This window comes from Oncorhynchus keta, chromosome 23 (assembly GCF_023373465.1).
Source record: "Oncorhynchus keta strain PuntledgeMale-10-30-2019 chromosome 23, Oket_V2, whole genome shotgun sequence".
NCBI classification, from domain to species: domain Eukaryota; kingdom Metazoa; phylum Chordata; class Actinopteri; order Salmoniformes; family Salmonidae; genus Oncorhynchus; species Oncorhynchus keta.
In genome coordinates, this window is record NC_068443.1 from 41,742,266 (window position 1) to 41,757,958 (window position 15,693).

The following is a 15,693-nucleotide window of genomic DNA, read 5'->3' on the forward strand; positions in this document are numbered from 1 at the left end:
CCAAGATGTTCCCCTATTGTTTAGGAATTTCCATTTCCATCAGACACACACACACACACACACACACACACACACACACACACACACACACACACACACACACACACACACACACACACACACCTTACTTCTGTGGAAAATAAGCAAAGTGTTGTCTAATAGGCATGAGACGCACACAGTCACACATGATTAAGTCTCTCAGTTGAGCACCTGATTCCCCTTTTTTGTTCGAGCTGGTCTGACGTACGTTTTGGGTACACTTTCATTCTATTAGTCCCACATCCCTCTCCGAGGCTTCATTCACACTGTGATATATACATTCACCAAGGGGACAGAGACCACGGGCTCCACACCATAACTCTAATTCCCAAACCCCCATATACGTTGACGTTAAGATTTATTTTATTCAAGACTTGTGTCAAATGGTGTCATCTGCTCTCTCAGGACGAATGCTCACTGGAGAACCCTGTGGATCTGTGTGTGTGGCTGGCATTTTGGCCCAAAAAAATGTTTGCCATTGAAAATTAAAGTCCATGCATGTTTTATGGGAGAGGTTTATGAATCTAGAGAAGATGAATAATGTTCTCCTTTCTGCTGTTGTTTAGCTTTGCGGTCAGAGGCCATTGTAATGAGTGCTAATCGGCTGTCTGGTGGTGAAAACAGTGTTTTCCCCTTGATCGACCCCAGAGTTCACACGGGACATCGGATTAATTTTTTTTAACTTCAGCACTGTGGCTGTTTTGTTGTTGTTCAGTGTTCTGGTATTGCAAACCACACGCATCCTTAGTTTTAGGCAAACAATATATTACTAAGGGGAGGGGTGTCCCTTTCTGTCCAATGAGGTAGTTTATGTGCAAGACTTCTGTCCCTTTTGGGCAACAATTCTCAGAAGCAACATTTCTGTAAAGCATCTTTAAAAACGTCACTCTTATCTCTTGCTCACATTTCTCTGCAGTGAAAGTTAGTTAACCTGCATGAACATTTGCAAATAAACAATAGAAGAACAGATTCTCCGGATTACAATTAGTCCCACTGATTTGAGTCAGTGGGAGAAAACCCAGATGCTGGATATAGGACTTATGTAAATAGTCAAAAGCCATGGAAATTCTTACAAGTGTCACATAGGAAGGGAAGGATTGTATGAGCATTAGTCATTGACAGAAAAGAGGGAAGTTGGAAGAGAGACAAAGCCAAAGCTGGGGGTAGAACAACAAGAGAGGGCCGATTAACTGACTTGTCGTTTTGGAGAATGTCGCTGTATCCAGAGCTTAGCTTCAACGTGGACCATGGTTACTTGGAGGGGCTGGTACGAGGACTGAAGGCCGGGATACTGACTCGGTCCGACTATCACAACCTGGCCCAATGTGACACACTAGAGGGTAAGCTGAGGTTTTTGTATTGTGGAATGTTTTGTTTACCAATTACGGACTATAACCCACTGTGTAATTTGCGGTATTTGGCTTTACGTATAGTTTGCAATTACACAGATATCCATATATTGAGTAAGTCAGTGCAATGCGATTTTTTTGCACAATGCGGTTTACTTGAATTCCGGCCTAAACTGTGGCTGAAATGTGTGTGCGCGTGGAGGCGTGTGTACATGGGAGCAAGTGTGTGTGTACTCCTCGTCGTCATCCTCACCAAACAATGGAAGCGAGTTGTGGGCAGTTTGACCGGGGTCAATTATAGTCTTTCAAATAGAGTGATAATGACCCATAACTTTAAAGGTTAACTTCCAGTCAACAACTGGGACTGACTGGAATTACAGATTTGGACAAGCAAAATTCAATGTGATTTATGAAAGACATAAAACATCATTTCACAGTTTTACAGACAAATAGAAATGCATACTTTTTGTATGTGTCTCGAAAATATTTCGAATTCTGTCTTTTGTCGTTGACGAAACGTGTTATCGTTCTGCAATATTCACTTTTGGGTTTGTTGTCATTCACCAACATTCACTATTGAATTGGCTCTAAAATAGTGAACTAGACCAAAATAGTATTTTCAACACTTAGGCTGCTATAATTAATATTGCTACACCTAGGGGTACTCAGATTGTTATTGGAGTTGCCAGCACCACAAGGCACCCTCGTGGAATCAATGGTTCAATCTCCTGTCCACGTATGACCTGTGTCTTTTAACAATATCTCAATGTAGACATGAAGCTGCACCTGCAGAGTACAGACTACGGCAGCCTCCTGACCGCTGGGAACGAGGACCTGACCGTGTCTCTCATTGACCACAGACTGAAAGAGAACATTCTGACTGAGTTCCGCTGCCTACGCGCTCACTCCCAACCGCCCCTCTCCACCTTCCTCGACTACATCACGTAGGAGTGTTCTGATAAATCACTTCTGTCTGGCTATCTGTCTGTCCATCTCTGTAGGCCTGCCTGTCTGTCTGACGGAATCTATACACCTTCCTTGACTAAGTACCTTCCTTGTCTGCCAGTAATCTATACACCTTCCTTGACTAAGTACCTTCCTTGTCTGCCAGTAATCTATAGACCCTCCTTGACTAAGTACCTTCCTTGTCTGCCAGTAATCTATACACCTTCCTTGACTAAGTACCTTCCTTGTCTGCCAGTAATCTATACACCTTCCTTGACTAAGTACCTTCCTTGTCTGCCAGTAATCTATACACCCTCCTTGACTAAGTACCTTCCTTGTATGCCAGTAATCTATACACCTTCCTTGACTAAGTACCTTCCTTGTCTGCCAGTAATCTATACACCTTCCTTGACTAAGTACCTTCCTTGTCTGCCAGTAATCTATACACCTTCCTTGACTAAGTACCTTCCTTGTCTGCCAGTAATCTATACACCTTCCTTGACTAAGTACCTTCCTTGTATGCCAGTAATCTATACACCTTCCTTGACTAAGTACCTTCCTTGTATGCCAGTAATCTATACACCTTCCTTGACTAAGTACCTTCCTTGTATGCCAGTAATCTATACACCCTCCTTTAAGACTTGTAAGTACCTTCCTTGTCTGCCAGTAATCTATACACTAAGTACCTCCTTGACTAACCTTCCTTGTACCTTCCTTGTATGCCAGTAATCTATACACCCTCCTTGACTAAGTACCTTCCTTGTATGCCAGTAATCTATACACCTTCCTTGACTAAGTACCTTCCTTGTATGCCAGTAATCTATACACCCTCCTTGACTAAGAACCTTCCTTGTATGCCAGTAATCTATACACCTTCCTTGACTAAGTACCTTCCTTGTATGCCAGTAATCTATACACCTTCCTTGACTAAGTACCTTCCTTGTATGCCAGTAATCTATACACCCTCCTTGACTAAGTACCTTCCTTGTATGCCAGTAATCTATACACCTTCCTTGACTAAGAACCTTCCTTGTCTGCCAGTAATCTATACACCTTCCTTGACTAAGTACCTTCCTTGTATGCCAGTAATCTATACACCTTCCTTGACTAAGAACCTTCCTTGTATGCCAGTAATCTTACAGCTCCAAATGTATTACACATTTTTACAAATCTGAGATATGCGAAACACAAGTACTAGAGGGTCAACTTTTTTACTTGTTCTATACTTTATCTCACCAAGTTCATTTCCCCCCTTTTCCTCCTCTCCTTCCTCTTCTTGCAATCTATTTGGCCGTCAACGAATATTTTCCAGTGAACCATTGAGAAACTGAACAAAAACATAAAGTGTTGGGATGTTGGATGGAATTACGAAAGGAGGAAAATGAATCATTCGAAAAGAAATGGAACTAGGTCCACATTCTCTCCCCTGTCTGTCCTTATCTCCTCCCTGTTGCAGCTACAGTTACATGATTGACAACGTGGTGATGTTGATCACCGGTGCCCTGAAGCAGAGGGACGTGGCAGAGCTTCTGCCACGCTGCCACCCACTGGGAATGTTTGACCAAATGGCAGCGGTTGGCATCGCCCGCACACCTGCTGAGCTCTACTCTGCCATCCTGGTGGACACACCTCTGGGTAATCACTACAGTGGACATATTCTGTGGGCATCAGTGGGCATCTGTGCCAGTGGGACTGACTAATAAATATCAGATTGACTATCTATAATGTAAATATCTATGAAACCTTTGAATATCTAGTGTAATATGAATATGAAATCCAAAACTATTATGTTGACAAAATACGTCAAGCTTTTTGCTTGTTTTTGGAATCTTTATCGTTAGGCTTCCTTATTAATAAGCTATAAGTCATTTATTGACCAGAATGTCCACTCACCTAGTTTTCTAGAGCTTACCGCAAGCAGTGCATTAAAAGGCATCATGCTTGCGCTATTTAGAAGCGAGTAGGCTTCCCCTGAAGAGGGTACGTAATAACTCAGAGGATGGCTTAACATTACCTCCTGCTGCTCACCAGTATCAACCCTGTGGCTGCAACTTCTCCCATTGCTATGAAGGTTTATGGACGTGTCAGTGTTCTGGGTCTGGGTTTATTCCCATTCCATCTATACACTCTCAGAAACAAAAGGGTTCTTCGGCTGTCCCCATAGGAGAACCCTTTTGGTTTCTATGTCAAACCCTCTGTGGAAAGGGTTCTACATGGAACACAAAAGGGTTCTAACCTAGTCACAAAAAAGGGTTCTACAAAGGGTTTTCCTATGTGGACAGCCGGAGAACCATTTCAGGTTCCAGATGGCGCCTTTTTATTTTCTAAGAGTGTAGCCTAGTGGTTAGAGCGTTGGACTAGTAACTGGAAGGTTGCGAGTTCAAACCCCCGAGCTGACAAGGTACAAATCTTTCGTTCTGCCCCTGAACAGGCAGTTAACCCACTGTTCCTAGGCCGTCATTGAAAATAAGAATTTGTTCTTAACTGACTTGCCTAGTTAAATAATGGTCAAATAAAAAAAGATGTGCTACTTTGTCTTTTCAGCTCTGTTCTTCCAGGATGCTGTGTCTGAGGCCAACCTTGACGAGATGGGGGCTGAGATCATGAGAAACAAACTGTACAAGGTGATGTGGCATCAAATCGATTGAATGTAAAAACATCTCTGCATTTCCTCACAGTTTGAGCACCACCATACACAGGCATGGATTGAATCTGGTCTCCAAAATGTCATGTAAATCAAATCAAATGTTATTTGTTACATGTCCCGAATACAACAATTAGCTTACAGTGAAATGCTTACTTAACCAACAATGCAGTTTTAAGAAAAACAAATAGAAATAACTAATAATTAAGGAGCAACAGTAAAATAACAGTAGCGAGGCTATATACAGGGGGTTCTGGTACAGAATTCATTTAATCGAGACTTAAATGGTACTGATGACTGATACAATACAACTGTGACACAATGCTGGAAGAGTGTAGAATGAACACATTGTATTTACCGTATGTAAATGCATACTGTATGATATTAGAATGCGTGCATACCATTGTGTAGGTTCTAATTGAGGTGGTCAATGTACTGTTGAGGGATGGAGCAGTTGTAAAGGAGTACATTGGAAAATGGTCCCTGGGTAGAGGACTTTTCCCCATTGGGGTCTGGATATCGTAGTATTTTGCTCTAGGAAGGGCCAACTTTCATCTTAGGTAAAATAGTCATTTCGGCTTCCGTTAAGCCATTTTGGTCCAGGGAGATCACAAGGCCATTGACCTGTTGAGCAGCTGCTTCTAGGAGGGACCTCTTGTCATCTGTTGGTTTCAGACAGGTTGAAATGTGACCATCAGGCTTGCAGGAGGTTCGATACACTTGTTGCTGGGAGGTCCATTGATCATCTTTCATGGTACTATTGTCCAAGGATGTCAGAGGGTTGTCTACCAGTGGAGCAGGGAGCAAGGAGGTCCAAATGTCTTCCACTGGCTGGGATTCCATGTTCCAGAGTTTGGTTGTCCTGTCAAGATGGTTGGTCTACCAGGGGAGCATGTTGTATGAGGGAGGTCTGGATGACACCCACAACTGGAGCTGTGTCCTCGAACAAGGCCGGGATCTCATCTGCCAGCAGAACAACTTCCTCCAAGGGGATCAAAACAACAGGAACCTGTAGATGTTCTTGGGCCAGAGTCTGAGTAGCTGGCTGGTCTGGAGTCTGAGTCTTGTTGCCCTGTGGAGATGATTGGTCCAGAGTCTGCTTTTCCTCTACCAGGGTAGATGGTTGCTGGCTGTCTTAGCCAGGCTGTCCTAGCTCACTGTAATGAGAGAGCTCAGTATTCCAATGTATGTGTGTTGACGTCATAATCAGTGGGTCATGGCATCAGGGTCCCAATTCTGTCTTTGACTTCTAAGGTCATAACATCACAGTGAAAGTGTCTGTGAGATCTGAGAAAGCCATAACTATCAATATATTTTTTTAAACAAACGTAACAGAATAGAATAGACAAACTTTGTTGGGGTGGATCTAAAATAAACAAATGTGGCACAAGACAAAATACTCTAAAATACACTAATAGACAGAAATGTTTCACAGAATCTTAACCTTTATACAGGGCTAGGAATGAGTCTGTCCCCTCTAAAAACATGCTGCCAAACAAACTATTTAATAAGGTCCTGTTGTCACATCATAACATTTTCAATTCAAAAACCTACAGTAACCTAGTAGAGAAATCTGTGTGTGTGTGTGTGTGTGTGTGTGTGTGTGTGTGTGTGTGTGTGTGTGTGTGTGTGTGTGTGTGTGTGTGTGTGTGTGTGTGTGTGTGTGTGTGTGTGTGTGTGTGTGTGTGTGTGTGTGTGTGTGTGTGTGTGTGTGTGTGTGTGTATGCTGCATGTGTTTATACAACAAAATCAAAGTTGAAGCAAATAATTTTTTTTAAGCATACACTCAACTAAATAACAGAGGTCACACACTTGATTTGCCAGTATATCAAGGATCGTTTAATTAAATCACATAGTTAAAAATCATTGAGTTAAATTGACTCTCAAGAGAGTGATACACACCCTGGAGTTAATGTTGATAACTGGAGTTCACTGAGGCGGAATACTTTTAACCAGACAGGGAGTTAAATCTATGGAGTCATCCACCGATGTGGGAGGGGCCTCAGTGTGTATATTTCCCAGCATGCTTTGTTGCAGGTTGATTTTTAGAATTGTTTGTTTCAATATCTGTGTTTTCGTATTGATTGTTGGAAAAGTTGTTTCAATTAACACAGTGTAGGTCAGTGGTCACCAACCTTTTCTAAGTCAAGATCACTTTCGCAGTCAAAAAGCAAGCAGAGATCTGCTGTACAGATTTTTTTATATATTTTTTTACTGTTAACCTCACAGAAACCTTTTTATAGGAATGAGGTTTGGACTGTAGGCCTAATACACATCACAGCATATTGGCTATATGATTGGCCTGCCAGTATTGTTAATCAGACCATATTATATTTCAAAACACGAGCTTTGATAACAAAATAGATCAGTTGGTTCAGCACGTGTGAGGCACTGTGGAGCATGAATTGAAATAATTTGCCTTTTTATTTTGCTGGACTGATGGTACCTGCATCTGATGGGCGGCGAGGTCAAGTCACCACGTCAGTGATCTTCAGTGATCATCACTCTGTCACTTCTTGGTTGCAAAAATGATACACTGTTCGCTCAATTTCAGTTCATGTGATAAAACAAGCACTGAATAGTGTAAGGAGTCATTTTACCATCTAAATCGATGTGAAATACTGTGTCTTTTTAATACTACAGTGATGCTGGTGGGCCAAAAGTAAAAGGCTAGTCTTTGCTATTGTTACGGGGAAGTGTTTGGCTGTTGCAATTCACCTAGCTTCCACATTCTAGGAAATTCTAGGTGTAGTACCTTTAACTCATTACCAGAGTAAACACAAAATATGGGTGGGACCATATAAACCCCAAAATAGTGTTACATTTGACTCCATTGGGGGTTAAATGAACTCTTGCGATTTGATTGTGTCGATCCGAAACGTTGATTTGATTTATAGTCAAGCGCGGCTAAAGTGGTGATTGCTCTTGAGCTTATTTTCCCGACGGTGATCGTGTTTATCATCGTCCTTTAGAAAAGTGAATCAAAGAAACAGAAACGTTTGTTTCCAGGGTTTAGATCTGAACGTGTCTTTTCATTTTAAACAGGCTTATTTGGAGGCATTCTACAAATTCTGTCAGGAGAGTGGAGGAGCCACAAAGAACATCATGTGTCCTATCCTGGAGGTATTCTAAACCATTCGTTCCTCTTACCCGAGACATCACCAGTTACAGTTTGAATGAGCCGTTTTATGGTGTGTGTCTGTGTGTGTTTTGAGAGTGTATATGTACTGTAAACTTATAATGCATGTGTTTACCCTCTCTATTTGTTTAACCTTTACATGTGACCCTTTATATTTTCTCTCTCTCTCTGTGTCTGTGTTTTATATGTGTGTGTGTGTGTGTGTGTGTTTGTGTGTGTGTGTGTGTGTGTGTGTGTGTGTGCGTGCGTTTATGTGTGTGTGTGTGTGTGTGTGTGTGTGTGTGTGTGTGTGTGTGTGTGTGTGTGTGTGTGTTTGCCAGTGAGCTTCTATGTGTTACCCCTCTGTGGGGATTTGTGGTTTACTTCCTGTGTGTATGTTGCAGTTTGAGGCCGACCGGCGTGCGTTCATCATCACAGTGAACTCGTTCGGGACAGACCTGTGTGGGGTGGGGAGGAGCGCCCTGTACCCCTCCTGTGGGAGACTGTACCCCGAGGGGCTCCGTCTCTTGGCAAGGGCAGAGGACTACGAGCAGGTCAAAGCTGTGGCCGACTACTACCCTGTGAGTTTCAAAGCAATGGAAGAATGTCAATAAAAATGACAATGGCAACCCAAACTAGGCATTACATATAGGACAACTCTAGGCAGTCCCTCCGTGTTTCAGGGTTCTTCTGTTCGGTGCCTAATGAAAGCAACCCCCATCAGTTGGACTACTACTGTATAATGAAAGTAAGATTTATCATGCAGGGTTTAAATTAACTCGAGAATTACACCTTCTGAATATTTGTTTTATTTCTATACTCTCTGTGCTGCTGCCCTACCCTGTTTATACCTACTACCCTGTTTATACCTACTACCCTGTTTATACCTACTACCCTGTTTGTGCAGTGAATCAGACTACTGCAGCATGGTTTAAGCTGACTACAGTCTGATGCTGTTGTATTAGATACATCATTTCTTATAGTTATTATGTCTTATTAGTTGATATGATGTTGATATCCTCCAGGACTACAAACTCATATTTGATGAACCTGAGGCAGGATCCTCCAGAACCCTGGAGGACAGATTCTTTGAGCGGGAGGTAAGATTCATCTCATGCAATACATTCAGACTGAGGATGTGGTCTATATGTACATTCTACACTACCGTTAAAAAGTTTGGGGTCACTTAGAAATGGCCTTGTTTTTTAAAGAAAAGCCCATTTTGTCCATTAAAATAACATTAAATTGATCAGAAAGACAGCATAGACATTGTTAATGTTGTAAATGACTACGCTGATTTCTTATGGAATATCTACATAGACGTACAGAGGCCTCATTACATCAGAGTGTCTAGTTTGAGAAACAGACACCTCACAAGTCCTCAACTGGCAGCTTCATTAAATAGTACCCGCAAAACACCAGTCTCAACGTCAACAGTGTAGAGGCGACTCCGGGATGCTGGCCTTCTAGACAGAGTTGCAAAGAAAAAGCCATATCTCAGACTGGTCCGTAAAAAGAAAAGATTAAGATGGGCAAAAGAACACAGACACACAGAGGAAGATTGGAAAAGGGTGTTATGGACAGATTCATCTAAGTTTGAGGTGTTCAGATCACAAAGAATAACATTCGTGAGATGCAAAAAAAAATGAAAAGATGCTGGAGGAATGGGTCATTGTCCTGTTGTTGGAGGAAATGTGATGGTCTGGGGGTGCTTTGGTGGTGGTAAAGTAGGAGATTTGTACAGGGTAAAAGGGATCTTGAAGAAGGAAGGCTATCACTCCATTTTGCAACACCATGTCATACCCTGTGGACGGAGCTTAATTGGAGCCAATTTCCTCCAACAATAGAACAATGACCCAAAAGCACAGCTCCAAACTATGCAATAACTATTTAGGGAAGAAGCAGTCAGCTGGTATTCTGTCTATAATGGAGTGGCCAGCACAGTCACTGGATCTCAACCCTATTGACCTCACAGGGTAGTAGAAGTGCCCATCAAGCCAATCCAACGTGTGTGGAGGTGCTTCAGGAAGCATGGGGTGAAATCTATTCAGATTTCCTCAACAAATTGACAACTAGAATACCAAAGGTCTGTAGGCCAGTAATTGCTGCAAATGGAGGATTCTTTGACGAAAGCAAAGTTTGAAGGACACAATTATTATTTCAATTAAAAATCATTATTTATTACCTTGTCAACATCTTGACTATACTTCCTATTCATTTTGCAACTAATTTCACGGAAAACAAGTGACCCCAAACGTTTGAAAGGTAGTGTACATTCGACATGATTCTCTCTCTCAGGTGAAGCTGAACACGCTGGCCTTTCTGGAGCAGTTCCATTTGGGCGTGTTCTACTCCTACCTCAAGCTGAAGGAGCAGGAGGCGCGCAACATGGTCTGGATCGCAGAGTGTGTCACACAGAGGCAAAAGTCTAAGATCGACAACTACATCCCCATCTTCTGAAGGACGAACACACTGTCTGTTGGAGCGGTTACACACCTTTTTTGTAGTAGGAGTAATATTAGCAACTGTTGTCAAAATTGATAACAGGTTCACAAAAATACAGTTGTGATCAATGTAACAGCTTTTATAAACAAAAGGCTTCAAATATTGACTGTATTATAGCACATGAACAATTGTATAATGAGAGACAGAACAATCTATGGAATCCAGACATTTTGGTGGGACTTTAGGTGTACAATTGCATGTCAAATATATAAAAAATAAAAATTCTCAAATCCAATCAAGTTGTACTTGTCACGTACACAGTTTACGGCAGGTATAAAAGGCGCAGTGAAATCCTTTTGTCCTCCCTCAACAATGCAGTTCGTTAGTACGTTTGTGTGTAAGGGTTGGATGTGTGGGTCGTCGGTGCCAATAATATCTAGGTGTAGATGGTCTCTAAGGTGTAGGTCTGTTCAGGGAGACAGCTAGGGTCAGCTCGGCAGTCTGATGGCCTGGTGGTAGTAGCTGTCTCGGAGCCTGTTGGTCCGAGACCTGATAATCCGACACCGCTTGTCAGATGGTAACAAAGTGAACAGTCTCGGCTAGCTCAGGTGGAGTCCTTGACGATCTTTCACACCTTCCTCAGATACCGTGTAGATGTCTTGGAGGGCTAGGAGGTCGCCCCTAGTAATGTATTGGGCCGTCTGCACCATCTTCTGTAGAGCCTTTCGGTTAAAGACAACGCAGGTGCCGTACCAGGTGGTAATGCAGCCGGTCAAGATGCTTTCGTTTGCGGAGCTGTAGCACTTCTTGAGGACCCGAGGGCCCATGCCTAATTTCTTCAGTCGCCTGGAGGTTGAAGAGGTGCAGTTGCGCCTTATTCACCACGGTGGTGTGATTGGACCATGTCAGGTCATCTGTGATGTGCAACCCCAAGGAACTTGAAGCGTTTGACCCGGATGCAGTTGCAGAGGGAGGTGTTCATGTCGAGGGTCTTGAGCTTAGTGTTTTTTGAAATGACAGATATGCAGTGGTGGAAAAAGTACCCAGTTGTCATACTTGAGTAAAAGTACAGATGCCTTAATAGAAAGTTAATCAAGTAAAAGTGAAAGTCTCCCAGTAAAATACTACTTGAGTAAAAGTCTAAAAGTATTTGGTTGTATATATACTTAAGTATCAAAGTAAATGGAATTGGTAAATTATACCTAAGTACCAAAAGTAAAAGTATAAAACATTTCAAATTCCTTATATTAGGCAAAGCAGATGGCACCATTTTCTTGTTTTTAAAATGTACGGATAGCCAGGGGTACACTCCAACGCTCAGACATCATTTACAGATAGCCAGGGGTACACTCCAACGCTCAGACATCATTTACAGATAGCCAGGGGTACACTCCAACGCTCAGACATCATTTACAGATAGCCAGGGGTACACTCCAACGCTCAGACATCATTTACAGATAGCCAGGGGTACACTCCAACGCTCAGACATCATTTACAGATAGCCAGGGGTACACTCCAACGCTCAGACATAATTTACAAACGATGCATTTGTATTTAGTGAGTCTGCCAGACCAGAGGCAGTAGGGATGACCATGTGTTCTCTTGATAGGTGCGTGAATTGGAACATTTTCCTGTCCTGCTAATAAGTACTTAACGAGTACTTTTGGGTGTCAGGGGAAATGTATGGAGTAAAAAGTACATGTTCTTTAGGAATGTAGTGAAGTAAAAGTAAAAGTTGTCAAAAACATAAATAGTAAAGTACAGATACACCAAAATACCCACTACTTAAGTAGTGCTTTAAAGTATTTTTACCTAAGTACTTTACACCACTGCAGATAGGGCCCTTTTATATGTTTGTTTTTATATTGATAGAATAATATCAACTCATTTTCATATACATGTGGGCATAATTTAATAAATCAGTAAAAAATAACTATCTATCCAACAAGCTCCCCCCCCCCCACAAAGAGAATTTGTAACCACCCACTCACAATCTCCCGTCAACCTTCACCATTTGTATTTGTTAGGGATCCCCATTAGTTCCTGCCAAGGCAGCAGCTACTCTTCCTGGGGTCCAAACTCATTAAGCCACTTACATCACACATAAAACAAAATGTAAAACATTACATCATGTAACGCTAATACACCACTGCATATCTACAATACAAAATGTATAATACCACCACACAACAATATTACACCACTACATATCTACAATATAAAATGTATAATACCACCACACAACAATATTACACCACTACATATCTACAATATAAAATGTATAATACCACCACACAACAATATTACACCACTACATATCTACAATACAAAATGTATAATACCACCACACAACAATATTACACCACTACATATCTACAATACAAAATGTATAATACCACCACACAACAATATTACACCACTACATATCTACAATACAAAATGTATAATACCACCACACAACAATATTACACCACTACATATCTACAATACAAAATGTATAATACCACCACACAACAATATTACACCACTACATATCTACAATACAAAATGTATAATACCACCACACAACAATATTACACCACTACATATCTACAATACAAAATGTATAATACCACCACACAACAATATTACACCACTACATATCTACAATACAACATGTATAATACCACCACACAACAATATTACACCACTACATATCTACAATACAAAATGTATAATACCACCACACAACAATATTACACCACTACATATCTACAATACAAAATGTATAATACCACCACACAACAATATTACACCACTACATATCTACAATACAAAATGTATAATACCACCACACAACAATATTACACCACTGCATATCTACAATACAAAATGTATAATACCACCACACAACAATATTACACCACTACATATCTACAATACAAAATGTATAATACCACCACACAACAATATTACACCACTACATATCTACAATACAAAATGTATAATACCACCACACAACAATATTACACCACTACATATCTACAATACAACATGTATAATACCACCACACAACAATATTACACCACTACATATCTACAATACAAAATGTATAATACCACCACACAACAATATTACACCACTACATATCTACAATACAAAATGTATAATACCACCACACAACAATATTACACCACTACATATCTACAATACAACATGTATAATACCACCACACAACAATATTACACCACTACATATCTACAATACAAAATGTATAATACCACCACACAACAATATTACACCACTACATATCTACAATACAAAATGTATAATACCACCACACAACAATATTACACCACTACATATCTACAATACAAAATGTATAATACCACCACACAACAATATTACACCACTACATATCTACAATACAAAATGTATAATACCACCACACAACAATATTACACCACTACATATCTACAATACAACATGTATAATACCACCACACAACAATATTACACCACTACATATCTACAATACAAAATGTATAGTACCACCACACAACAATATTACACCACTACATATCTACAATACAAAATGTATAATACCACCACACAACAATATTACACCACTACATATCTACAATACAAAATGTATAATACCACCACACAACAATATTACACCACTACATATCTACAATACAAAATGTATAATACCACCACACAACAATATTACACCACTACATATCTACAATACAAAATGTATAATACCACCACACAACAATATTACACCACTACATATCTACAATACAAAATGTATAATACCACCACACAACAATATTACACCACTACATATCTACAATACAAAATGTATAATACCACCACACAACAATATTACACCACTACATATCTACAATACAAAATGTATAATACCACCACACAACAATATTACACCACTACATATCTACAATACAAAATGTATAATACCACCACACAACAATATTACACCACTACATATCTACAATACAAAATGTATAATACCACCACACAACAATATTACACCACTACATATCTACAATACAAAATGTATAATACCACCACACAACAATATTACACCACTACATATCTACAATACAACATGTATAATACCACCACACAACAATATTACACCACTACATATCTACAATACAAAATGTATAATACCACCACACAACAATATTACACCACTACATATCTACAATACAAAATGTATAATACCACCACACAACAATATTACACCACTACATATCTACAATACAAAATGTATAATACCACCACACAACAATATTACACCACTACATATCTACAATACAACATGTATAATACCACCACACAACAATATTACACCACTACATATCTACAATACAAAATGTATAATATCACCAATCAACAATATTACAATGTACATGTGTGTAGAGTGCGTGTGCTAGCATGTGTGCGTATGCATGTGTCTATTCCTGTGTGTGTGTGTGTGTGTCTTTTTTTGCCTTTTTATCAGTTTTCTAAAAATCTGAATCTACTGCTTGCGTCAGTTACCTGATGTGGAATAGAGTTCTATGTAGCCATGGCTCCATGTAGTACTGTGTGCCTCCCATAGTCTGTTCTGGACTCTGGGATTGTTAAGGGAAGTCTGGAGGCATGTCTTGTGGGGGTATGCATTGGCTGTCCGAGCTGTGTGCTAGTAGTTTAAACAGACACCGCGTTGCATTCAGCATGTCAACACTTCTTACAAAAGTAATTAGTGATGAAGTTGATCTCTCCTCCACTTTGAGCCATGAGAGATTGACATGCACATTAATGTTACGTCCCCGTGTACATTTAAGGGCAAGTTGTGCTGCCCTGTTCTGAGCTAATTGTAATTTTCGGAGGCCCCTCTTTGTGGCCCCTGGCCACACGACTGAACAGTGGTCCAGCTGCGACAAAACTAGGGCCCGTAGGACCTGCCTTGTTGACGGTGCTGGTAAGAACGGAGAGCAGTGCTTTATTATGGACCTAATTATTATCATTTGCCATTCCTTCTGCCTCATCCCTCTCAACCATACCATTTGTCAATTGCTCGTCAATCCACAGGGATTTAACGTTTTTTTTTACAGTCCTTTTCTTAATGGGTGCGTGCTTATTGGTAGCTGGAATAAGTAA

At 40.4% G+C, this 15,693-nt stretch overlaps 1 protein-coding gene and 1 long non-coding RNA gene across 11 annotated transcripts; one reads left to right on the forward strand and one right to left on the reverse strand.

The window, feature by feature from the left end:
- The first annotated feature begins 1,132 nt into the window (after positions 1–1,132).
- LOC118401724 (V-type proton ATPase subunit d 1) lies at positions 1,133–10,835 on the forward strand. Its single transcript, XM_035799303.1, has 8 exons — positions 1,133–1,379; positions 2,161–2,332; positions 3,790–3,968; positions 4,878–4,957; positions 8,023–8,100; positions 8,500–8,676; positions 9,121–9,195; positions 10,394–10,835. Exons 1-8 carry the CDS (start codon positions 1,250–1,252, stop codon positions 10,553–10,555), a joined length of 1,053 nt encoding a protein of 350 aa, XP_035655196.1. The 5' UTR covers positions 1,133–1,249; the 3' UTR covers positions 10,556–10,835.
- LOC127911060 (uncharacterized) lies at positions 2,399–3,774 on the reverse strand. 10 transcript variants are annotated; one of them, XR_008077509.1, is made up of 4 exons: positions 3,269–3,774; positions 3,134–3,178; positions 3,044–3,088; positions 2,399–2,933 (listed from the first exon to the last, which is right to left on the reverse strand). It is a non-coding gene; the product is annotated as an uncharacterized LOC127911060 (long non-coding RNA). The 10 variants fall into 10 exon arrangements; XR_008077510.1 differs by having other exon boundaries at positions 2,399–2,528; positions 2,619–2,663; positions 2,709–2,933; positions 3,044–3,774; XR_008077501.1 differs by having other exon boundaries at positions 3,044–3,162; positions 3,252–3,774.
- Positions 10,836–15,693: the final 4,858 nt, after the last annotated feature.

Bases quoted from the DNA above. Each gene is read 5' to 3' on its own strand.
- LOC118401724 (XM_035799303.1), top strand. From the start codon at position 1,250: ATGTCGCTGTATCCAGAGCTTAGCTTCAACGTGGACCATGGTTACTTG. The intron at 3,969-4,877 runs GTAATCACTACA...TTGTCTTTTCAG, and splicing joins CCTGGTGGACACACCTCTGG to CTCTGTTCTTCCAGGATGCT. The intron at 8,101-8,499 runs GTATTCTAAACC...TGTATGTTGCAG, and splicing joins TCATGTGTCCTATCCTGGAG to TTTGAGGCCGACCGGCGTGC.